Source organism: Amblyomma americanum, chromosome 2 (genome assembly GCF_052857255.1).
Source record: "Amblyomma americanum isolate KBUSLIRL-KWMA chromosome 2, ASM5285725v1, whole genome shotgun sequence".
NCBI lineage: Eukaryota > Metazoa > Arthropoda > Arachnida > Ixodida > Ixodidae > Amblyomma > Amblyomma americanum.
The window spans coordinates 130,607,425-130,633,208 of NC_135498.1; the positions used below are offsets into that span (position 1 = coordinate 130,607,425).

Consider the following 25,784-nt stretch of genomic DNA (forward strand, 5'->3'; position numbering starts at 1 on the left):
TACAAGAATGAGATTGCCGTGCAGCGCATATGACAGGTTCTCTCAGACATTGAACGTCAGTTTACCAATATCCTCATATCCTCAACAGTAAAATTTACAACAGCTGCATTTTACTGGTGCACTCCTAGGAGGCAGAAAATTAGAGGCAAACGAAAAGGGTTCAGATTAGGTTAAGGACAACACTGCGAGCTGTGGAAAGAAAAATGATAGGTGTAACGTTAAGAGACCGGAAGCTGGCAGAGTGGGTGAGGGACCAAACACGGAATAATATCCTAATCGAAATCAGGAGGAAGAAATGTGCCCCGGCTGGGTATAAAATGTGAAATAAAGATAACCGGTGGTATAGAAAGAACACGGAGTAGATTCTAAGAGCAGGGGACGGCAGAAGGTTAGGTAGGAGGTGAAATTATGAAGTTTTCGAGGATACGTTGGCCACAGCTGACAAAGGACCGGGTTAATTGGAAAGCATGGGAGAGGTCTTGGCCCGGTAGTGGGCGTAGTGAGGCTGATATGATGAAGCTCAACATGCTTGAGCCTTTGACGTGTAAAAAGCGAGTAGTTCCCTCTTCCTTTTCAGTGTAAAAGTCGCAGTAAGCCGCACAGCAGGCACGTCGTACTCTTAGGTTGGTGCTTCTTGTAGCAATGTGAGGCTCGCCAATCGTTAGAACATAAGTGTTTAAGTAATGTTCGCTTTGTCCTCTGCAACACTCGCTGTTCGTCTTCGTCTTGAGCTTTCCACATACCCTTGCGTCAGCTTGCGCATGAAACAACGTTACTGAAGGCTGTCTCCAGCATACGGTCGTCGTTGGCATGAAAATTATTCTTCGAGATGGTAGTCATATTCGCGATTTTTAGGACCCTGAATGCATATATCTGGAATTTCCGCATCTATTCCACACCAAGTGAAAGCCATCAGTAACCATAGAGCCGGATATTTGGCTCATACGTCTGTCAAATTGTTTTTTTTTAAGGCCGCTATCTTGGGTGCTAGAGCAGCTTTTTCGTGCCTTGCAGATTAAGCTCCTTTGTTATTCCAAATGTAGTATATGTTGGCTATAAACACTGATTTGCAAAAGCCGTAGGCTCAGGCCTGCTACCTAGCGCACTGCAATTCGCAGGTTGCGTGTGCTACTGCCACCTCCAATCAATCCTCTCATCCCCAGAAGGTTGTGCATGTAGTCTTCGTGTGATGTTTTTAATTATCGACTGCTCTGAGATAACGCAAACGGCACAATGTTATAGAAGAAAATTTTGAATAATGCGTCTATCTTTGCGTCTATCTTAAGCAATACTTGTAAAGAACCTCTTTGCTTGCCCTGAGCATAACTTAGGAGATATGTAGGTATTCGTGCGCATGAAAAATCTTAACGCAACTTTTTTCTTTCAACAAAAACAAACATGGGGCAGACTTTATTTCACACAAACAACACCGCATTTCCGGTCGAGTCAAAAAGGTTGTGGTAATACTGCTTCTTGGCAGTAGAAGTAACCGTTGCCAATGCGTCCACTACACTTACGGTGGGTGTTGTTGTTGTGCCCTCGAATACTGTCACGCTCCCAAGAGGTGGACTCGTCTCACAAGCAAGAAACAATGCCAGATATTATCGGGCAAAATTTAGGCAGATAAAAAGCAGTACATAGCAAAAAAATGCAGAGAGGCCCACCTTCGTAAATTATAATAAATATTCTCGTTTAAATCTTCTTCCACAGCCGCCGCGGTGGCTGAGTGGTTATGGCGCTCGGCTGCTGGCTCGAAAGTCGTGGGTTCGATCCCGGCCGCGGTGGTCGAATTTCGATGGAGGCGAAATTCTAGAGGCCCGTGTACTGTGCAATGTCAGTGCACGTTAAAGAACCCCACGTGGTCCAAACTCTCGAACCCCTTCACTACGGTGTCTCTTATATCCTGAGTCGCTTTGGGACGTTAAACCCTCATAAACCAAACCAAACCAAATCTCCTTCTTCTGTCCTAGCCCTATATCCTCTACGGACTTTGCATGTTCTGGGTCTTTTCTTCGATCAGATCTACATCATTACATTTGTTCGATCTACATCATTACATCACTTGTTCGAGGAACCTCGTAGAAGCTTTCTTACAGGACACACTAGCCACCAAGCCTCGACTTTTGCATTCAAAACATGTAAACAGTGCTGTTATATATTTATTATTGTTGTCAAGGCGCCGATCTTTCAGAGCATAACTTTGTCCAGTAATGTTCAAAAGCTATAAAATGATCAAAACGCCGAAGTCGGCAGCTCGGGAGCAGAAAGCAGATCATTCATATAGCATGATACCCTTTATTTTTATCGCGCGCGAGCTGCTTCACCGCTTTCATCCATCCGAAATGACAGGAAAATGTGCAAACTCTAACCTCTATACACAATTCGCATTTTTTGCCATTTTCACTTTATTTAGTTTAGTTCTAAGGTGACTCATTGGCCTGAAGGTGAAATAAAGTTGGCACAAGCCTAAAAAAGAGAATGTTTTCACACCTCTACCATTACCAGATATAGTTTGGACGCCAAACCGGATAATTGAGTTTTTGCCAGAAAAAGATATCGGGTTAGACACGCGTATTTTTGGTACTAAATGAATAAACGAGCGATTAGGGTCCTGATAAATGCTAAACATCTTGAATATGGTGAATTGCATGCACGCTAGAAAATACATAACTGCCGAACTCCCGGAACGCGATAGGGTCTCTACGGTTGTATGGGTTTTTCTGGCATTAAGAATATCCGTGAGCGGGAAACCTCAACGTAAGCGATTTCACTTCTGATTTCATGAAGTCAATGGTAGACCACAGCGCTCGAGCTATAGCCCGAATAGTAAATTGAAAACTTGGAAAAGTTAGAAACATGATACTTTAAGGAGAAGGTTTCACCACAAGGGAAATATTCGGTCGTTTGGCACTGCCTCACACCATCTATTCTGAAGGAATCGGCGGGAGCATCACCAGCTTTAGTAGTCTGAAGCAACCTCCCTACTGATTCGTTCATAGGGCACTCCTTGATTATGTTGTGAATATGCCGTGCAAGAAGCAAGAACTCGCAATGCGTCGACGTTGTTTTGTAGCGGTAGCTACGCTACGCCAGCCACTTAACGAGGTCAGCGTGGCTGCGCGCTGAGCCGTGGAACCACCGCTCCGCCAGCTGTGCGCATGCGCGCAGTGACGTCATAGCCCGCTGCTGGTGCGCGCTCCGCGCGCTCCGCGCGCTTCGCCGCTAGGCCGACGGCGGAACAGACGCCGCCCGCCTCATCAGTTGTGCGCATACGCGGAGTGACGTCAGAGAACGCAGCTGGTGTGCGCGCCACGCGCCTACATTACGCTGGCATTTCGAGCCTTCAGCGTGGCGGCGCCTTGACCAGTGTCAGCTGCCGGCGGCGCGGTGCGCCAGCGAAACCGAGTGGGGGAGGAGTGGAGAGGGGGAGAGAGTGAATCCACGTCCAGGGACGAAGATGAAGAAGGATCGCCCAGCGAAACGCAGCGGCGAAAGACTGACGTCGCAATTCGACTCAGCGAGTTCCACTGGGCCAGCTGTTGCTATCGGATTACTCCAGGTTTAAACAGAGCTAAACGACAGCCATTTTATTCTCCACTTGTAGTTGTGGCCTTAGGAACTTGTTTTGCATCCTTCCTTGTACTGTCCACTTTTCTGTGGGAGGTACCGCTATAAACAAACTCAGTTTTCTTAAAACTCAGTTTCAGTTTGCTTGTTGTTAATGGCGTTGGTACCTTTATCAAGTTCGGGGCCTGTATTATTCTTTTTTTGAGTAGACAAGGATGTAATCGACCGACGCCTCTCAAAAGAAATCTAAAATGGCCTTTAGAACTCGGGCTCCATCATGAACTAGTCACGCTCCCAACCTGCCCACATTTCTTATTGTGTAAATAATTTGTGTATATTACCTCTCCCCCATCCTCTCTTCCTGTCCCCTCACCTCTTTCATTTTAATTCTCCATTCTGCCTGTTATCCTTTATTTACGCTGCCCCAGCTCAGGTGCTTCCGTATCGATGGCAGATGACGAGTCTAAAAAAAATTTGCCTATTTTTTATTATTTTAATAAAACCACTTACTACTACTACTTTAGAACTCGCTTCATCACCCTCTGAAACACTGCTAGGCTCTTTTTTCGCCACACCAATAATGCTTTTCAATTGCGCATGTCAACGTTCCGATGAAAGTTTGCTTCACTTATACTGCGTCATCGCCTAATTCCAGAAAATAAACCCGCTTTGTGTGTGTGCGTGCGTGCATGCACGCCTCCACCTTCACAGTCAAGGCACCTTCGGGGGGACCGCGTAAGTGCCTCCTCCGGGGCAACGTCCGGTGGGTTCACTCCGGCCACCCATAAGTAAGCATGTACACATCTCCACCCACATCCAGCCTGTAGAAGCCTCGACTCACTCTCCCACCTCCTTCTCCACCCTCAAGAAGCGTCCACCTACCATATCCAACGACGAAAGCTAACTGAAAGTCTAATGATGTAGTGGGATGCCGATCATTGTAAAAGCAAAATTTATAACCAGTACTGCTAACGCACATCTCTCGCAACACACACTTTGATGGTCAGCGCATTCCATTCTTCAAGTGGAACTTGCTGCAATTCTCTACACAACTCGAAACTCGAAACGCACAAGAGGCTCCCGTTTCTTTGATGATGCTACAAATTTTAGACACCGGAGCCAGGAAGGGATTTACACGAGGTTAGACGCCCAAAGTATGCACAAGTATTCTCGATCATGTGTTCATTTTCAGTAGAAAGGGGCGGGGGGCACTGCTTTTGGGGTGGCAATCGTAGATACCAGCTGACATATTATGACAGCAGGTTGGATATTTTGTAGCTTGTTGAGTTGCAAAATCGTCTTCTCAAGAGACTAGTTGTATATGCACTGTCTGCAAATGACCAGAAACATCCTTGTACTGGTCAAGTATTTAGTTAGTCGGGTTCGGGATACATGGTGCCGTTATCAGCCTCACATCTAGCACCTTTCTCCATCCGATTTGAGAACCGCGCGCCTCTCTGCCCATGGTCACAGCTTTATTCGAGAATAGATTCATAAGCCTAGTGGCGTCTAGTCTTGATTGTAGAGACCGGTACCCGTATTCCCCTTCGCAATCCGAGAATAGAGATCTACGAACTGCGCTTGATGAGAAATGTTAATCCTTGCCGCTCATATTGAAAAAGTTAGGTTGGCCGGCAATGCATGCAGTTGCATGAAATTGTGGTTATCAGATCTTGTTTTGTTTGCAAGTCCTTGCTTATCACCGATACGAAAGTACCGCTAGCGACCAGTCACACTACTTTGTTATCATGAGCAGATGGGGAACGAAAGGCAGATGCAAATTCGTAAAGAAATCGATGTCAGTTTTCGTCATCAAATAAATCTGCGATCTCAATTTTCCTCATCAAATAAATCAAAGGAATTTCTTTCTGGGTGCCAGGAAGGCCAGCGCCCGACTTCGCACTCTGTCCGCCATATTAGGATTATGCTTCCGCGTGCTATGTACGGTTCGTTGCGTGGCCCCAGACACGTCGTTCTTCCTGCAGTCTTTTTGGTCAAAAAAAGGACGCTTCAGGTTTCCGTCCTGTCACTTACTGCTGTGGTGTGTAGTTCCTAGTCTGTTCTACATTAGAGCATACGTTTACTATTTCACTTTCTTGGCTTCCAACTGTACTGCCGGTCACGTGTATTCGTCTTAACTGCTTTTACATATTCCTCTTAGATAATTCAAGTAGAGAGAACCTGTCCCTCACGTATGCACTTTGTCATTTATTACAGCATTGATTTTCTTGATCTTCCTTTAAAACGCGTAGGCACGCTCCGCATCAATTCCGTGCGCCCCCTCTCCAACACAACCTCTCGCTGTGAAAGTAACAGCGTAGTTTCTATTAGAAACGCTGCTATCTGTATGTCATGCTAAAGTAAGCTGAAATGCAGCCGGCTCACAGAGATGCATGTTTTTCAGAATTTTTTTTGTGTCATGTAACCGCTGGCGTTATGTCCTACGTATGGCAAAAAGGTTTTATGCTCACGATCCCGCGTGATGTATGCGGACAAAAGTGAGTTGAACTTACCTGAGTTAAAGGCAATCGTGTCGGACGGGAAGCCACTTCCAAGCGCCAATGACTTATACTGAATGATGTAAAGAAGAACCCCCACATAAGCGGACATTAAATGCATTCTCCTTGAAGAACCTGTAAATCATATTATAAATGTTACCTTTGTACCTCACAAAGGGGGGGACGGGGGGTGAACATATATTGGTACATTAGTAGGCAGGAGCCTCCGACCGAGAACCATTTCGAGCCCCGGAGCTGTAAAATAGCTTTCTAGACAACATGCGACCCCGCGCCATTTTGTCTCCTAAAACCACTTCTCCTCTCGCGCAGCTAAAGTGCTGCCTTCCCCTCAGAAATCAGGAGCTCAAATAATCCTCGCCTTGTATTATCGCAGTCGTTCGTATGAAGACAAACCCTTTGTTGTAACCTTGGTCATCATAATAAATCTGTGTGTGTCATACTGCGCGTGTCAGCATACTAAATCAGTCTGCCATACTAAATCATATTAAATCATACTGTCAATCTGCGTGTGTCATCGTACTAAATTTGAACGCGTGTTTGCAAAAAAAACGACCTGTCGTTGAACATGAGTATGAGCAGTAATGATGAAAAAAGGACGCTCTCAGCTATGGAAGCGTTTTGTTAGTTTTCGGTTTTGGTCGAGAAGAATGAGCTAAGTGAACGAGAGCAGACAGCCCCGAAAACCTCACTATCCGAAAAATAAGAACTGAATTCCACTACTATTGCGTGACACATTTACATTGCTGCCTTAATTATTTGGGATTCCTAACGAGAAAAAGTGACTGGAGGATTTTACCACGTATAAAGGCCTTCAAATTGTTTCTCCACAAAACTTGGACTAGTAATTCAAAGGGGATAAAGTCTGTCTCGACAATTCGAGACATAACGCTGTCTTCAACATTTGTTCAGCTAAAATTTTAAAATTCTTGCCTTAATGCTCCTAAATTACCTCGTAAATTACCTAGCATGTGGCTTCAGGGATAACGTTTTTTTCATTTCCCGATAATTCTTTATTTAAGCCTTGAAGAACAAAAAATTTAATGCCGGTAGGTAGTTTACTTGCAATCTCTAATTCGCACCAAACTAAAACTTACAATGTCTTAAAACCACAGCGGACCCAATGCCGAAAATGAGGGCGAGCTAACCCAAGATATCCTGGAAGATTCCGTCCGAATAGCATCCAACAGAAAAAAATTTAGCCCGCGAACACGATTGGAACCATGACCTGCTCGAGGAAAATTATTGCCGATATCCTTAGACCTGAAGCCCATTGCCGCAGTTTTTCACGGCCGTGATGTTTATTGCGGGCGCAGATGCACAAGAAGTGCATAGGCGACAATTTACAATGGTCCATCGCCATGCCTTCCATCAAGCACACAGGTAATCGCCCAATATTGCAAAAGGATAATTCCATCTTGGCTCTTTATACGGCAGGCCTTTGCCAATACGACTCCAGTATTGGGCAGTTAACTGTGCTGCTTGTGTTAAAGGAGTATAGACACATAATTTTTGCTGGCATGTTTTCTGCTCTGCAATGATGCGGAAGTCGCTACTAGGTGGGAATCACCATGTGGTATTGGCCTATTACCGCAAAATAATTTGTAATCGAATTTTTCTGTCATGCATTTTCGTTTTTGGTTTCAACATTGGAACGATGGCTGTGACGTCAAAATGTGGCTATATGTCACGTGAGGCATGAAAAAAATGTATATATAATCGCTGCCTCATCGTTTCAATTCACTACAGTGCTGCAGTGAACGTTCCTCAAGAGGCGGAATGACAACGAATATAGGGCCAGGTTTATATTGATTTTTTTTTCATGCCTCACGTGATCTATAACCGCACTTTGACGTCTGTTGATCTTCCGGCTCTTGAAGTCGAAACAGCTCGAGAAATAAATTCGATTATAATTATTTAGCGGTCGCAGAAAAAAGCGACATGGTAGTCCGTGTTTAATAACGTCTTACACATCATTACAAACAAGAAAGCACGCATCCAAAAGTAAAGTGTCTCTATTCCTTCAGCTTGAACCCCTTTCGCGGTACATGTAACTTCGTCGTCTTTATATTATTTATCGCCTTAGACCGGCGCCGCGACTGTTTGGAAGGGCGCTCAGCGCCGGGAGCGCGCTAGGACTCTGCAAAGAGCGAAACAGACCTTAAGAGTGTAGCTAAAGTGTGAACGACGGGCTCACAAGTGCGAAGGAGAAAATCGGCTGAACGCGGGACCATCTGAAGCACCTGCAGCGCAACGCGTGGCCAGCGCCGGCGACGTGCCGAAGAGCAGCCTTTTGCAGCACGCACTAGAGGTGCGGCCTCCTCCATGAACGTGAAGATATTTATTGGTGCACCAACGTGACAGCCAGCGGACAGGCGGTGGCGATGCACGACTGAGGCGAAGGTTCCTGCGTTTTCAGTAGTACGTCCTGGCTTCGGCCCCTATGTAGCCGGCACTAGTGACGTGCTTCGCTGCGCATCAAAAACGGCGACAGAAGACCGGCGCGTTATCCAGAAGTGAGTGACAATGAAGGTTCCTCAAGGCTCAAGTGCGGCTATGCCCCATATAGAACGTTCTACGCAATTCCTGTGTTGGACGTAATGCTTACGTTTCTCCACGACAACATAGACAACTTTTTTTTCCGGCGCAAGGGTAAAATGCCTTGCAAAGACAATGTTTCTCGCGTGTAAAGTACAGTTATGTGGAACTCGGAGGTCTGTATTCAGCAAATCTTTGCTCTGCCCAGCAGTTTTATTTACTCATCGGGGTCACATCGGCAGAGCGGATTTATTGCCAGAACACGCCACGAATCGGTCATCAAGATTAACAATACATACAACAAAAGATAAATTCGGGGAGCCATTAGGTAGTTCCCTTACGCCGCGGGCTGGCCTTCCACCCTCACCCAAGTTTTAAGGCAGCGCCTCATTCTTCTAGCCTAAGGAGTCGAACAGCGAACATTATGATAGCAACTGTTCACTTATCTAAATATTTTTACTTCTGGCTGCCATCTCAAACAACGAATTCCTGCGAAAGCATTCCCGTCGAATCCAGATGCATGACTGCGGATGTGAATTTTTGGTATGGATTATACATGACACGCACGAAGAGAAAAGGGCCTCGCTTTGCACTTGTTGAGTCTCAAGAATTCTTAAAGCTACAAAACTATAGGTGCATTCACAAAGGTAAAAGAGCTGTTTGCAATTAAACGCACTGTCTACATATGTTTTGTACCCGCAGCTGTTGCGTCCAGTGAGGCCAGGGCCTTGTTAGGCGTCTGATTACCTTCTTTTGTCCTGCCCCACGGGTAGTACAATTTATTGCCCATACAATAAATTAAAATAAGTAAATTTTAAACGAACCAAATCATTAGGGCGTTTTGCTTAAGCGCTATCACCAAATACACGGATTTGACGAATGAAGTTTGTTTCCGTGACGAATTTTACCATCTTGCATGTTAACAAGATGCGCCTCGCGAAGTTCTTGATAGGTGTTTACCACCCCCATCCCGTGTAGTCGCGCATTGGAAGGGGAGATCGGGAGGTTTAGGGCTCTCTTGAATATTTTCTCGAGTACTAAGATGAACAAGGAGGACCATAATGGCCGGCGCCAGGCGCTGGTGGATGTTCCTGCACCGCCACTATGGCTCAAAGAAACACGTCTTCTACGTTGACATTGCAGGCCCCTACCACTCTAGGGGGAATGGTCCACCGCTGCAGTCATACACGACCGAAAACAGGTAGACGGCCTCTCATTCAGAGCGCCCAGCTCAACTCATGCGCAGAAGGTTGCGATCACCCTCTCAGCCTCCCACCCGACTCTAAATTCATCTTCACATTCTCTCGCATAGCCTGTCGTAACTTTGAGTTCTGTTGGATCACTCCACTTGGTCACCAAATTCTCCCCCTCAGTAGCGCGATTGCGATCCAACTCATCGCTCAATCATATGGGTCCCCGCCAACCAATACATTCCAGGTAACGAAGCCGCCCATGAGGCAGCCCGCGCACTCACTTACCGGGCACCAGGCGTTTCTTGGGAGGATCTTAACCCAGATCACAGCCCTCTTCTCTCTTTTAAATACATTACTGAGCACTATCGTGCCTAACACCGGCGTTACCCAGTTCCTTTGAAGCAACTGGATAAAGCTGGCGAACGAGCTCTGCTTAGGCTCTTTACAAACACCCTGCTTTGCCCGGCAGTTCTCAACCACTTTGATTCTTTTTTTGACAGCCGCTGCATATATGCTCATTCTGTGGGGAGGTAGCCGACACCTTTCACATGATTTCGGCATGCAGGCAAAACCCTTCTCTCCCCCGCCCATCACCCATTTCCCTATCCGAGAGGGCTGGGAAGCGGCTCGCTCGGCTGCCATGACCTACCGGCCCAAAAGGTCCTGGTTCGCAGGACCTGCGCACCAGGCAGGACCAACGGGGCCCCGGAATGAGGGACTCCGCCTTGTATTGTAAGGGGCGAGAACCACTAGGGGCCCCTCCCCGAGCAGCTGTCTGTATATATAGATTAATAAATGCTTTTCACCACCACCCCCACCATGTTAATTTAGTTTTAGCGCGTGACTGCATTTAACGGCTGCATTTTCGCCGCTCTTTGTCGGCGAGTTTTGTCCATCCGGTTTCATTTGTGCAATTCCGCTCATCTAGGAGCTGCATAAGCGCACACGGTGCTGCATAAAGAAGGTTCAAAAATTCTCGATTCCAATTTCTTGTCATTGTTGGTTCACGATATCGTCGAGTTCAGATGGGAAGACTACGCAGGGTTTTATATTATCAGCTGCAATAACGCGATGCGAATGCAGACACGTCACCCCAAAAGAAATTGTAAGAAAATTGAGCGGCCGGCCGGGAGAGCTTCCAGCATGTGCGCACAGGCGGCGCGGTAAGCAGCCTTCTACTAAAGTCAGTGGAACGGGAAAAGTACCGCATTTGTTTACTCTCGCTGCCGCGCCGGTGCGCCAGCGCGCTCCCGATTCTTTCTCGCGGCCGCCGGCACACAGACCGTCCGGAGAATTACGTAGCACTTGCTCTCATGGCCTGAGATAAACGTGCACAGCATTTCCAGTCGCGCATTGAGGCTTGTGCATTTGATGCCTGCATAAAGAGATGGAAGAATGCGTGGGTGCTGCGCTTTTCGGTGCATAAATCGGCTGGAATCAGGCAAAAAGCTGTTTGCCATTACCAGCGAAGAAAAAAAAGATTCCTAGCGACCAGCTACTTGGCTCCACATAAGGTCACTGAACACTTTTGGGCACACGGTCTTTCTACAACTTGTGTCCACGCCACTCATGGGGCAAGAGAGGCTTTCGCCTTAATAAATGTTGAGAATGGAGCCCACACGCACCGTGCTGTTTGCTTGTCTTCTTTTTCGCAACAGTACGCGCGATGCATACGCAAGCAAAATTTCAGGGGAACACCTAAATCTCCTTACGTGCGATAATGCGACAGCATTTGTGCCTTCCTATGCGTCGTTTGTGAGTCTTTCAAGCGGCCCAGGCCAAATTTGGAGGTCATCAATGTGTTTTTTGCAGTCGATTTAGGCTGCACATCGATTCTGGTCCAAATCGGCCGAGGTCAAACTTCAAGGGTGGGTGGGCCAAACTTGGGTGTGGCCCGGGGCAAATTTGGAGGTCATCATCGCGTTCGCCGTAGTCCAATTAGACTGGGCATCGATTCTGGTGCAAATCTGCTGAGTTCTAATTTCAAGATTGGGTGCGCCAAATTTGGGAATAATCCAGGGCAACTTTGGAGGTGACCATCGTGTTCGCCTTAGTGAAATTAGGCTGGAGATCGATTTTGGTCCAAATTGGCTGCGGCAAAAATTCTGGGGTTGGTGGGTAAGTTTAGGATTGGTCAACTTTGGAGGTCATCATTGTGTTCGCCGTCGTCGAATTAGATTGGCCGTATATTTTGGGACAAATAGGCGGAAGTCAAATTTCGGTGGCGGCTGAGCGAAACTTGGGAGTTGCTCGGTCCAAATTTGGAGGTCACCTTGTGTCCGCAGCAGTGAAATTCGGTTTTACATCGGGTTTAGCCCATGTCGGCCAAGGTCAAAATTCTCTCATTACATGTCTTCTAATGTACGAGTGACACATCCGGTCACAGCCGCGGACAGATTTTCGTTCCATGAGCCTCGAAATGTTTCCGCCTAAATAATTACAGGATTTTTTCGACTAATTAGCAATTCAACAATGATGCGCTTTATTCATTGCTGTAAAAGCATGCACAATTTGCAAAACCTACTTTATTCTATATAAAATGCACAGCGCGCCGGCGGGGCGACGGCTCCTGCGATGGTTACGGTAATTTTCCCGCCCCGGAGACTCTACCTTCTACGTGAGAATCACCGTGAATACGCCGGATGGTGTGGCGTGTCGGGGAAGTGGGCGCACGCCTGGCGCGTCGGAGCCAATCAGCGGGTGCGCATTGGCAAAGCGAAAGTCTCTATCACCCGCTGACCGAGCTGGAACGATGACTTTGATTCATCTCTAATTATTTCACACGCTGTGTCACTATGACCCCACATAATGGCGTCTACATCGGCGGAACCTTCCGCGAGTACTAGTTACAATCGCCGAGAAAGAGATCTTCTTCGCAAGCTACAGACGAGACCTTCACCTCGAAAGGCGACCGACTGCACGAGCGCGTAAGGAAGCACGAGGCGAAATATTTGACCACAGAAAAGGAACGAAAGCAAGAACACCTTCCAAAGAAGAAAACATGGGTCAGCACGCATGCTTTCCTGCAGTGGGCTAGTGTAGGCAGATTGCACTGCTGCTTTTTATACGTTACATATACAAATTGAAAATTGGTTTTGAGTAAAGATAATGACGCAGTTAAGTAACACCAAAAATTGAGTGAGTTGGTTGACGTTCATATTTGAACAAAGCGCAAACACCGGAAGGGGAAAACACAGAAAGAAACGAAACGACGACACTGGCGCTGAACTAACATCTCTGGTTTATATCGAAAAAAACACAAATAAGCACATCACAAGACCAGATAATTCCACTGCTCTCAAAGAGCCGAGTCACACGATAGAATTTGCCAAGTAACACGTGTTACACGTCAAGAAAAAGCAGGAATAAAGGATCAAAATCATTGCAAGGAAGAACTAAAAAAATCAAACCCAATCTGCCAAGGCGATGGAAGCTTGGCGTATGCAGGGATTCGAGCAATTTCTTATATAGAAGGCATCCAAAACCTCACGGACCATCTGATCGCCATGCCTAAACACGGTCTTTGTTTTAGGAAACATTGACGAGCATTTGTGCTTTTTCTAGCTCTTCTCACCTCTTTCCTTCTCCTTGCGGGACGGGCAGCGCTCAGATAAGCCGTTGACACGGTCTTTTAAGGTATTCTTGCGTTCCCCTAGCCTCACATTAAGGCACCTCCCGTTTGTCCTCCATAAACAGCAACGCTGAACATTGGATTCTGATAAACAACGCCCATACTACAAGAAACAAACGGAGAAGAGTGTTGAACGATACACCTTCGGCAAATTTTATCGTATGAATCGGCTCCTTGAGAGCAGTGTCTTTATCGCGTCTCTCGATGTATTTATTTGCGTTTTTTCTTAAGTAAATCCCAGTTGTTCAGCACCTGTGTCGTCGTTTCTTCCTGTGTGTTCCCCGTCAGTTGTTTGCGCTGTTTAAAAAATAGGAAATGACGCATTGTCTCAGATATCTCGGTGGATACCCGAACCGCACCGTAAGGAAAGGGATAACGGAGGGAGTAAAAGAAGAAAGGAAAGGGAGAATGAGTTACTGTAGTGGAGGTCTCTGGAATAAATTCGACTACTTGGGGATCTTTAAAATAGGAAATGACGCATTGCCTCAGATATATCGGTGGACACCCGAACCGCACCGTAAGGAAAGGGATAACGGAGGGAGTAAAAGAAGAAAGGAAAGGGAGAATGAGTTACTGTAGTGGAGGTCTCTGGAATAAATTCGACTACTTGGGGATCTTTATTACCCCGCCGCGGTGGCTCAGTGGTTAGGGCTCTCGACTACTGATCCGGAGTTCCCGGGTTCGAACCCGACCGCGGCGGCTGCGTTTTTATGGAGGAAAAACGCTAAGGCGCCCGTGTGCTGTGCGATGTCAGTGCACGTTAAAGATCCCCAGGTGGTCGAAATTATTCCGGAGCCCTCCACTACGGCACCTCTGTCTTCCTTTCTTCTTTCACTCCCTCCTTTATCCCTTCCCTTACGGCGCGGTTCAGGTGTCCAACGATATATGAGACAGATACTGCGCCATTTCCTTTCCCACAAAAAACAAATTATTATTATTATTATTATTATTATTATTATTATTATTATTATTATTATTATTATTATTATTATTATTATTAATAATATTATTATCTTTATTATGCACTGACGTCGCACAGCACACGGGCACCTTTTGCGTTTTGCCCGCATCAAACACGGCCAGCGCGGCTGGGGTCGAACCCGGGTACCCCAGCTCTGTGTTACATACCTGTAACCTCATTTTCGAGGCCGTTTCAGGACTGGGGTTGAAGGTGCTTACATGAAGCACAAATGAAAGCGCAAGGTACGCACGTAAAAACTATTGCTATTTTAAGTGCCAACGGTGAACATTAAAGGCATAGAGTTGTCGATAGGAAAAAAATTAAGAATATGGTTCAGTGTGGCACATTAAGGTTAGATAATAGTAGCAAACCACAGACATTTCACAATATTAAATAAAGAAATCAGTACAGGCAACAAAGTTCAGACGGCGATAAGAAGTCTTTTTAGCGAGGCCAGGTTTCGCAATTGCGAAACAATCGTTCTGCGACGATTATTCAACGATGTAGCATAAGGATGTGCACCTTCGGATTGCTTGTGGAAGAAAGGAGAGTCTAAATATATTGTTGCCTTTTTGATATTCTCCTAAATTTTTTGAATGATGTGTCCGAGTATTCGCAGTTGTGCAAACAGATAAGTATTCATAATCTCAGGTTTTCAAGGTTAGGAGGACCATGGCCCTGGCCGAAACTCTTCCCAACGCTATCCGCTACATGCACCTTATCCCTCGCCACATGACCCACGAGTGAGAGGCCTCCCGCCGTCAGGCCCGTCTTGTCAGCCTCTGTAGGCAATACGGCCAACAGACCTAGGCTAGGTATGTGGGTGTGGCTTCCTTTGCACAGCCGCAGATATGCCTGCGCAGCTCTCAATCACGCCAACATCACTTATCTCGGAGCGTCCTACATGGCACGGGATCCGGCGGCCGCAGAAGCCATTGCAATAGCCATCACCATCAAAATGAGCGACGCACAATACAACGGCACCCATATTTTTACAGACTTCCAAGCCGCCTACGGGGACTATACGAGTGGTCGTGTCCTGCGTAAAGCTCTCCGCGTTCTGGGCGGTCAACTGCGATACGATCATGCCATCACGAACATATCATGATCATATCAAGCGCTCTGTAAGACCCTTGGTCTAGAGATAGTATGCAGTCGCACTCCGATGGGGTGGTTTGCTTGACCGCAGCGCTGGATGGTTTGAGAAAGCTCCGCCTTTACGCTGTTTTTCTGTCCATAGTGAACACTCCGACGGCGCTGTGTCGCAGACAGATGCATGCGACGAAAATTTTCGCGACGTTTAGTGCTGTTCCGTAAGGAAGGGCTGTTGCCTTGGCGTAGCGGGTCAGGTAGTTAGTCGCTTTACTCTGATTCACTCGTTTTTAGATATGTCCACTTCCGGAAAGAGCCAAGGATATCCACGCCGATCAGCTGCATAGGGTCCAGGAATTCTGCTGGTCAAGTAAACGGCATTTATTGTTGATAATCTCGGCAAGTTTTCGCATATCGTGTTGCATCGGCAGATAGTCGGGGCCAGTAAAACTTGTCTTCAGCACGGTGGAGAGCACGAGAAAACCTGAAGTTCCCAGCTGTTCGCTCGTCGTATGCAGCCTGTAAAACTTCTTTGCGAAAACTTGTGGGCAAGAAAAGGAGGCATGCGGCTTTGTTCGGTTTGGTGTTATTCATGAGGACATCATTTTTTAAGCAGAAAGAAGACAATCATCTCTTTAATGAAGCTGGGGGTAAAGAAGCCTTCCCTTCCAAGTACTCGACAAGGGTTGTGGAGGCCGGAGTCCGAGCGCTGCTGTTGTACAAAAATGCTGCAGCTTTTTTTTCTCACGACACGCACAGCCGGACTTGGGAGTGAATTCAAGTGTACTATTCACTTGTTTACACCTGTATCCAGGCCGAGTGTTGCCCCCGATGGGGCGCAGCGGGGTTTGCGGAGCCTCTCCAAGCACACACTCCTGAAGAAGCCGGGCGCGGGGTAGAGGGGTGGGGTTGTACACATTTTTACCTGTGGGTGCCCGGCTGTGGGTTTCGAACCAACCACTTCCCGCAGCCGAAGCGGATGCCCAGACCACTAGAAAGGCTGCGGGGGTTTGTATATGAAGTCCGCATATGAAGATTTGTGGACGCCGGTGGTGTCGAAATTCTGGAAGCACAGGCTCCATAAAGCTAGGCTACTAGGAGGTCCTTCAAATCCGCATACCAGCACTGTGCGTGATGATCACTGAACGCCCTGAACTGTGGTCGGTACAGGTATGGGCGGAATTTCGACGTTGCTGGGATGATTGCGGGGTACTCCTCGGTCATCGAATAGTTCGCGTCCGCCTTGGACAGGGAACAGGCAGCGTACGCGATTACTTTCTCCAGTCCGTCGCTTTTCTGATCGAGAACGGCGCCTAGGTCCACGCTGTTTTCACTACAGTGGCCCAGTACCGGGGCACTGTAAACGACGCTGAAGTTGCTTGAAGGTTTCCGCTTGCGAGGCTTATATGGCGAGTCTACTCCACTATAAATAGTAGCTCTTCATAAACAAAATAGCACTTATCTGCTTTCGAGGATAGCCCGGACGACTTGACTACTTCTAGCACTTCCTGAAGCCTTTTATGTAGCCATCAAAGTCTGAGGCGAATAAAATGAGTCATATAAGTACACTAGAGAAATTTTCCTCTGCAGGCCTGCCAATACTATATTCATTAACTATTGGTATGTCCCTGACAAAGGACGGAGTCTAAATGGCTTGTACATGGCAAGGCCATCCGATGTGATCAATGCGTTCTTCTCTCGGCCTCTTTCATCAACATCGATCGGCCAATAGCCGCTTTTGATGTTCATCGAAGAGAAGTATTGGGCATTGCTGAGCCGGTTCAGTCTCTCATCAATGCCGCGCCGAGGTTACACATCGTTCTTCGCAATGTTGTTCAAGCGGTGGTAACTGACGCAGACCCGGAGTGTGGTGTTCTTCATTCTCATCAAAACAATCGGTGCCGGCCAGGAGCTTGTAGCGTCTTCTCTTGGGTGGCGCCGGAACCCGGATAGCGCGTGCCACCTGGCGAAGAAAATAAAGACTGCACCTGGCCGCGGCTCGTGCAGCGACAGCTCGCAGTTCTGCTCTAGTGTCGGTTCGCGGCAGTGGTGTTCTTCCTTCGCTCCTGAGGCGTTAAGCCTGCAACTAGTGACCTAGGACGAGCAATGACCAATCCCGCAGCATCCACGAAACAGGACTCACGTCCGCTGGACGTCTCGTCACTGTAGGTTCGCCACCCACCTGAATGGCCCCAGAACCCGCAAGTTTGTTTCCAGCAGAATGAGGCGCAATTTTGCCTTTCCAGCATCAGCTCGCAGACGTCGCGCTACTACCATGTTGCCTCGAGCCTTCCTCCTGATGTTGCCGGCGTGCTCTCCGACGTTCTCACCGCCCCCATGGGCGTTACACCATATCAGCACCTGAAAACCTAGGTGCTGGAGAGATTTATGCCGTCGGAATGCACCCGCCTCCAGTTGCTCATTACCGAGGAAGACCTTGGCGAACGGCGCCCTTCCCAGCTTCTGCGCCAGATGTGGCAGCTTCTGAGGGAGCGCGATACCCCGACCAACTTAGCGTTGCTTCGAGAGCGTTTCCTCCAACGTCTCGTCCTTGCGGCGGCCGGTGACGTCACCCTCGACCGCCTGGCTGAGCTCACCGATAACGTTGATGACGTCGCCGCGAAGAATTCTTCCTCTTGATTCCGGATAGTTTGCGCCTTATGCGGAGATACACGGTAGGAGCTTTGATGGAGACCTCGCACAAGTTCTTCAGTTATAATGCGGTGCTTGGAAATTGGTGTTTGTTGGACCGCTAACGAAAGGCACCTGCTGTAACTTGCGGGAGATTAAAGATCTGGTCTTGTTTGTTCCAGGGTCTTGCTCGGTTACTGTCGGATGATCATGGTCATTGTTCAGCGAATATTCTGCGGATTGGTCGGGGAAGACGACGACGTCTCAAATATATAATTGTCATCATCATTTTCAGCCTGCCTACGCCCACTGTAGGAAAGAGGCCTCCCCCATGTCTCTCCAAGTAACCCTGCCCTTTGCAGCTGCGGGAAACGTATCTCTTCCAAATTCTTATTCTCATCCGCCTAATTTTCTGCCGCCCCTGCTAAGCTGTAGTTAAATTACCAGCTACTGAGCTTCTCTATTCCGGAAACGGACGGTGTCCTCGTGCGATTCAGAGCCATCGGTTCAAAAGCAACTGGGTGTTTCCATCGCTTATACTTTCCAGTCACGGTATCACCCGCACCCACTGGGACGATGACATTTTTCTGGGCAGGACGCTGACTTCATCAATGACAATCAGAATAAGGTGAAGCTTCAATGTTTTCGTAGACGGTACGGCTTTGCCCATCTCAAACCTGATGAGCTTGTATCTAAGGATGATAATCGTACAAGCTCACACAGGAAGTCAATACCTAAAATCAAGACGCAGCAACCCTGCTGCAGGACTACAAAGGTCGCGGAATAGGTGCGTGCGTTCACTTCGCACGTGTGGCGCATCACCCTGACGACGTGATAAGGAGGCCTCCAGCGGTGCGGATCTGTGGGCCGTTCCAAGCCATCATGACTTTCCTGTTGCTGGTGAAGGGCCCGCTGATGACACAATAGTCTGTTCCCGTGTTGACCAAGGCGGAAACTTTGTGGCTATCGAATGTCACCTAAAGATCTGTGGTTCCTACTTTCAAAAAGCGCTGGCCTCAGAGTTGAGTCACTTCTAAGGGCATAAAATTTGCGAGGATCGTCGAGGCTTTTAATGCTGGCGTAATCAATTCACACCAGCTTTGCTTTTCTGATGGCCTTATCTTGGTGTGTGATGTAGCCGTACCTAATGCGGCCTTTTCATGTGCCGGCGTCGATGGAGAATCTTCGCTGTTTCGCTGTAAAGCAACGCCACCTCCAGAAGTTGCTGTCTTCAGTTTCCCCTACGGTGGTTGGGGGACCCTCTGCGGACGGTCTCTGCGCGGGTTCGACCTAGAGATGCGAAACCTGCGGCTGATGGCAACGGTGAGCGAGACTGTCGGCTCGGCATGTACTCCCCTCAACGGAGGTAATAATCGATCTCCCGAGGTCTTTGGTCGCGGAGTGATCGTAGAGCGCCAAAGGAAATGCCACCAAGACCCATCCGCCAGCGCCCGCAGTGGCGACGGACGTCTCCGCCTTCACCGCAGTGAAAACAGTGAACGGTGCTGACCAGCGTTCCTACACAGCTGAGCTTTTCATGACTGAACTTGCAACATACGAACGCGGGCCGGCGACTGGGTTCTTGGGAGCGCAGCATAGGGCTCCTGGCGCTGATTGGCAACAGTACCTTTGGCCGCGCACCACGGTGGCGTAAGTCATGGGATGAGGTTCTGAGGACGGCGAGTTGGGGGGCCGAGGGCCTGTTGTACTTCTTTCCGTACCACACCCATTACACTCACTGCTTCAGGCTGTGGGGAAGATGGCAGTAGTCGAAGGTCCTCGCGAACGATTTAGCTCATAACTTCCCGCAAGTTGTCGCTGTTGGTCGTGATTGTGTCTGGGTGACTTGCAAAATACTTCAGCTGAGTGGTAGTGTTGTGTCCTGACGACGAGGGTCTTTTGTTACGATCGTACTTCTAGCAACGCCGGTCGGACCAAGCGATATCCGGGAGCTGTGAACAAAGCCCACCACCTCGCGATGCCTTCATGAAAGATGCGCTTTGTCTCGGGAAAAAAATGTTTGCTCTCTACTGCGCCTGCTGCACACTTCGACGGTGCGCGGGAAATAACTCAAGACTCAGTCAACCGGCAAGGCGGCAGCGGAATCTTCGATGAGCTGCCGATGACTCAGTGACGGCGACTAGGGGTCAACCCCCGGGATACCCATGGCAGCGGCGACAGTAATCCTCCCCTGAAACCCGCCAGCGCAGCTCTGCCAGTGTACTTTCAGCTACATAAAGAAGATAGTTCCGAAGGCCAGCCGTAATTTAGCGTCCGAGATGATCCGGCTGTCATCGGGGTCAGTCATCATGATTGACAGCGGCATTTGCCTGCAAATGGGAAGCTGACGACGAGCGGTTCCCGTACCCCGCAAGCCTTGCGCATAGCCCAGGCCGTGTACTGATGAGGAAAACTTAGGACCACCTCCAAACCGTGGGAACGCCACTCGTGGACATTCCGTTCTCTGCTTTACGTAGATGGCATCCTCCTCTCAAGCTCAACATATGACGGGGGTGTTTCCTAAGGAGAAAGTGCGTGAAGAGTACCACAATGAACTTTCAAGGACATGCCTTGCTTGTTAGGCCCCGCCTCCATCTAGGGATTTGAGGGAAGAAAAACCCTATAAAATTCGGCGCGCAATACGGTCGATAAGCGCGCTCTCATCGGGACTATTTTACTGAGAGCACTCTCAGTTGCTCTACGTGCAAATGATGTAAATAATGTAAGCACAGTGCGCGACCTTCGTCTTCATCTGTAAATATTCATCATCATCACGCACCTTCGTCTTCGAAGGAGTGGCCGCCATAATTGCGAATGGAAATAAAGCTCGCTTCATCCACAGTCTCACAAGTGGCGGAGTCTGCTCTCAATCCTGCGTCCTCTTCGTCGCAACACTGCAGCTGCGTTCGGTCGTCCCCTGTTCGGACCATCCCCAAAGATGGAAACCGTCGACCAACATCGCCGTGGCGCTTCCGCTGGCCTTGCCGGTGCCTCAGAAGGTGTGCTTCCCCTTCCTGCTGATCCCTCCACCCGCAGCCTTGACTCCAACGCACCTGCTGCCCCTCCGTTGCCTGGACACCAGACATGGATCATCACCACCCTTCAGCGCGAGCGTCCTGCATTTGCGGGTTCTCCGTGGTGATGACGTCGAGGACTGGCTCGACCAGTACAATCAAGTAAGTGCGTACAATCGTTGGTACTCTGCCATGAAGCTCATTCACGTCTCGTTCTATTTAACCGCTGTGGCCAAGACTTGGTTCATCAATCAAAAGGATGCTATCCCGGATTGAACCCAGTTTACCTCGCAGCTTCGGCAAATTTCTGGAACTGGGCTTGCTAGCAAGTTCATGTCCCGTCCTCTAGTCGGGCTCCATGGAGCCCAACTAGAGCCCAACTAGAGGACGGGAGTCCATGGAGCCCAACTAAAGGACGGGACATGAACTTGCTAGCAAGCCCTGCCCACGCCAGCTGTACGCCCTAAGCCTAACCCAATATGACACAACTCAGGGCAGTTGGCCACAGTAGGTTAACCCTCGCCGCCAGGAAAAAAGGAAACCCAAGAAGTGAATAGGAGATAGGAGAGTTGTGAGAAAGAAGATACGAAAGTGAAAGACGGAGAGGAGGATACGAACAGGCGGCTGCCGATTTCCCCCGGTCGGGTCAGGCCGGAGGTGCCGTCTAGAAGAAGTTGCGGCCAAAGTGGTTTGTTACCTCCGCCGAGGGGCCTTAAAGGTCCAAACGCTCGGTATCGGCTCAACCACCAGGATCCCGTTTTCCCCGGACATGGTGATGCCACGCACGGTGAAGCGTAGGTGCTCGGGTCCATGGTGATGCACTGTTCACCAACATACCCTTGCGGGCATGTCCCTGCGGATGCTCGGGAACCCGTGGTGTCGCCACTCAGCAACGCCTGCAAGCTGCAGACGAACCCCTGCGGGGAGGCTGGACGATGAGACAGTATTACTAGACAAATGCTACATATGGAAGTTTCCGACCCCTTGCTCGCACACGGGTTGAATATTTTAGGTTCAGCACGCTAAACGTCGAACCTACACCTTTGTTATGGTACTAGATCCTTCGCCCAAAACATCAGAGATGCCCGGCCGTTTTCATGACGCAAGAGACGGTTGAGTACAATGCAAGCTGGTTGTTTGGTAAGTCGACCATTATGCCCATATTGCGTGCAGTTGACACAGCTGCTAACATCTGATACCCACGGTTGGCAGACACGTGTAAAAGTGTCGCCTTTGACAATGATTCATGCCGCAGATCTGAGCACACATTCGACAAAGCTTGTTTTAGGGACGCTGATATGCCTGCTTTCTTGATTTCCTGACGCAAGCTGCATCTTTCGTGATGCAGCAACTTAAGTTGCAAGCTGTTCCACTGTATTACTTTAAACCATAAGCTGGAGAAAAACGACTGCGCCAGATTTAGGAGTCGGATGATACAAGTAACGCCACCATTCATGTATAAAATTGAGATGTATGGTGCTTTTTTGACGAGAGAGGGTTACTACCCCTTTGCCGGAAAAAAATATCCGGTGTAGCAATCGGCGGTGGCTTCGACTGTTTGAAGCCTCGCAGCCGGAGCTGCAAGAGCAAACAGCCATTATGGCAACCCAGGTGGGGCACCTCGATCATGTGACCTTGCGGCCTCATCGCAACCAGCCCACATTGTAAGCAAACTAGCCACCCTGGCAAGTACCAGTTCAATTGGATTGCTCGCGAGAGGTTGCTCGGGAAGACCGACCTGGGTCTATCGAGCCCATTGGTGGCAGCTCCTGCCATCGCAGGGCAGGATCCCATCGCTTAACCGCTGCAGCACTGCGCCAGGTGCGGCATTAGGACTCCTAGGCATCCTTGACTGTAGAGTCGAAAACTAACAATTCCCCATGCATGGCTATTAATCCATTAGGCCTATCACGTCATAATATTAAGGTGGGTCTTAGGATTCCTCTCCAGCTTGTTTGTTAAATGAAGGAAAACAGGGAAAAAAAGTGCTTTAGCCGGTCGCAAGAGGAGTTGCCTGTTGCACGGTACACTGTTTGATTTTCTTGCTACGTTCCTTTTTCTACCTAGGCAACGCTTTTTATGTTTACCCGCTTTTCGGCAAATTTACGCAATTGAATACTTTCCTCTGAACCTGCATTGTGTAGATGTCTCTTTTGAATATGTATACTTTGCAATTATCGATATTTAAGGCAACTATACTCACCAGATTGCGGCTGTCTCCGACGTCCCTTCTTGAATTCCTAAAATGACGACTTGCAGCTCCCATTTTATAAAGCGGTATGAAGCAAATACGACATGCTGAAGCAACAATGAGGAATTTTTGCCAAGCTTAGCGAAGTTGTCATTTGTTTCGGCAGGCGTTTATCTTCCTACAATCTATCACCTTTCCAGTAGGAGAATGTTGCAGCATTTTTCCAATGAATTCACAGAAAAGACGGAAAGAACGAGTAGGCTCAGCACAATGCAGCTTGACATTTCTAGAAAATCTCTTGTGCATATGCGGTTGGAAGTAAGACCCACTTGTTGCGTTCGCTAAACGACAGAAAAGAACGTTATGAACACCCAGTTTGATGTCGTGGCTCAGTTTGGCCTAAATAATAAAGGTGGCTGCTTTCCAACTCTCCGGTTTTACGGAGTGGTTTATAGGAAGCGCGGAAAATACAACTTATCCGGTGTGGTGTCAAAATTGTGCTATGATATTGTTTTATTCAGTTGCCTTGTAGCGCAGGCACTTATGCCCTATAGGTGGGAGCCACAACAAAAATAAAAGGCAAGCGATTAGCAAAGAAAAGGCAATTGAACGAATACGCAGTGTCTCAGTAAAGTCGTATATTATTCATTAAAATAGGCTTTAAGAGAGTTACGGTACCGTTTCACATCATATTTCGTGGCGGAAATTAGAAAATGCATTCAGCATTTTAACAACCAATCTAGCTACCACAATTCTTATATACCTGTTTTAACTCGAAGGCCACACCTTACAGGGAACAAGGTCCGCGAGCCATGTTCCCGTTCGAGGAGTGACACACCGAAAACCAGCTTAAGAGGCACCGGTTTATTCCCAAGGAAATCAACGCTTTATAAAGGGCACAACATTGAACATGCAGTGGCGGAGCAGAGCCTTCGGTCAAGGGGCTCGTGAAACCAATGCTACCGCTACAACAGAACGGCCGCCAACACCTGAGCACAGCATAACAAAAACACACTGAGGCGCGAATTGGAAGAAGCAGCACAGATTTGATTTATGGGTGTTTCACGCCGCAAAGCGACTGAGGCTATGAGTTACGCCGTAGTTAGGGCTCCGAAAAATTTTGACTGCATGGGGTGCTTTAACGTGCACTGACATCCAACAGTACATGGGCCTCTAGAATTTTGCCTCCATCGAGATTTGACCGCCGCGGCCGGGATCGCACCCGCGTCTTTCGAGCCAGCAGCCGAGCTCCATAACCACACAGCCACCACGGCGGCCATGCAGAAGCACAGATAAGGGCTCGAAGTGGTACACGAAACCACTCTACGTAGCAGCCCCTCACTCTAAACAGCTATTACATATTCAGGAATGCCGCTTTTATCTTCTGACTTCATCCTGGTAACGTGCCTCCCTGTCTTCCGTGTACATCCCGGCGGCTCATGCTAGCCGCCGCTAGCGTGACAACGGCCGAGCAGCGCTCCTGCCTAAATCCCCCGCGCGTTGCTTCCACCGTCCTTATCGAGTCATCGAACAGCAATAACATGCCACATCTCGCGAACAACAGTTCCGTCATGTGCAGATGCGCTTTACATATACGCACCTAGATGAGTGGAGGACAGTTTAAATGGCATAAAGGGGCTCAATAGTTAGACGCCTTCTCATTAGACTTTTATGGCTGGCCATTACTAATAACCACAAATGCTTTCTTCAATAATTTGACTTATTGTGAAGATCCGACGTAACGCTGTGCTATGGCGAGCTTTGTACCGTGAAAGAAGCGGGCGCATCGCAGTGCTCTGTGTCGTCTAAGGGCACCAGCAGACGGCAGAAGAGCAGGCGGCTGCGGTCGAGTGAGGGATATCGAGAATGTTTGGCTTTTACGTTAGCCATTCATTCTACATGTTGAGACATTTGTGTTGCGTCTGCGTTCCGCCAATCTTTCCAATTCCTAGGATTCCTAGAATTGTCTAGAATTCGCGAACTCTGGAAGCGAGCCATGCCATCGTCTACTGTACGTGGTGGTTTCAGATTCGACTTTCCGCATGTCGTTGCCCGAGAGAAACACATCGACGTCAGTGGGAGCATCCGTGCCGCTGAATGCGCTGCTGTCATATCGCAATTCGAGGTACCGTACTAAATTTATTCCAGGTCTTTCTGGATTATTTGTCTAACCCGAAATTGATACTTGACCTAATGATAATAACACAGGACATGAAAAGCGCCTCCGAGAACCATCAGGTAGCCATCAGAGTGTGGATAGTGTAGCGATCTTGTGAAGGCGCTACCTCGACACCGATGGTGTTGCTAATAGTGCTACGAACGAAGGTAAAACGCCGATATGCGCGCGATCCCACCCACGGAGGGAAAGCAGTGACTGCCTCAAACTTTATGCCGAATCGTACGTCTGTCTTTCATACAAGCTACGAATTATTACTGCACATGGTAGCCCA

The 25,784-nt window shown here is 48.4% G+C and overlaps 1 protein-coding gene across 1 annotated transcript in view; it reads right to left on the minus strand.

The window, feature by feature from the left end:
- LOC144120070 (uncharacterized) overlaps positions 1-23,448 on the minus strand; it is a 90,347-nt gene extending 66,899 nt beyond the window's left edge. Inside the window, exons 1-2 of the mRNA XM_077652535.1 lie at positions 23,347-23,448; positions 6,081-6,200 (exon numbers count right to left, since the gene is read on the minus strand). Coding sequence (XP_077508661.1) covers positions 6,081-6,186 — 106 coding nt within the window. The 5' untranslated portion in view covers positions 6,187-6,200; positions 23,347-23,448. The remainder of the gene's footprint in view (positions 1-6,080; positions 6,201-23,346) is intronic.
- Between the last annotated feature and the right edge of the window lie 2,336 nt (positions 23,449-25,784).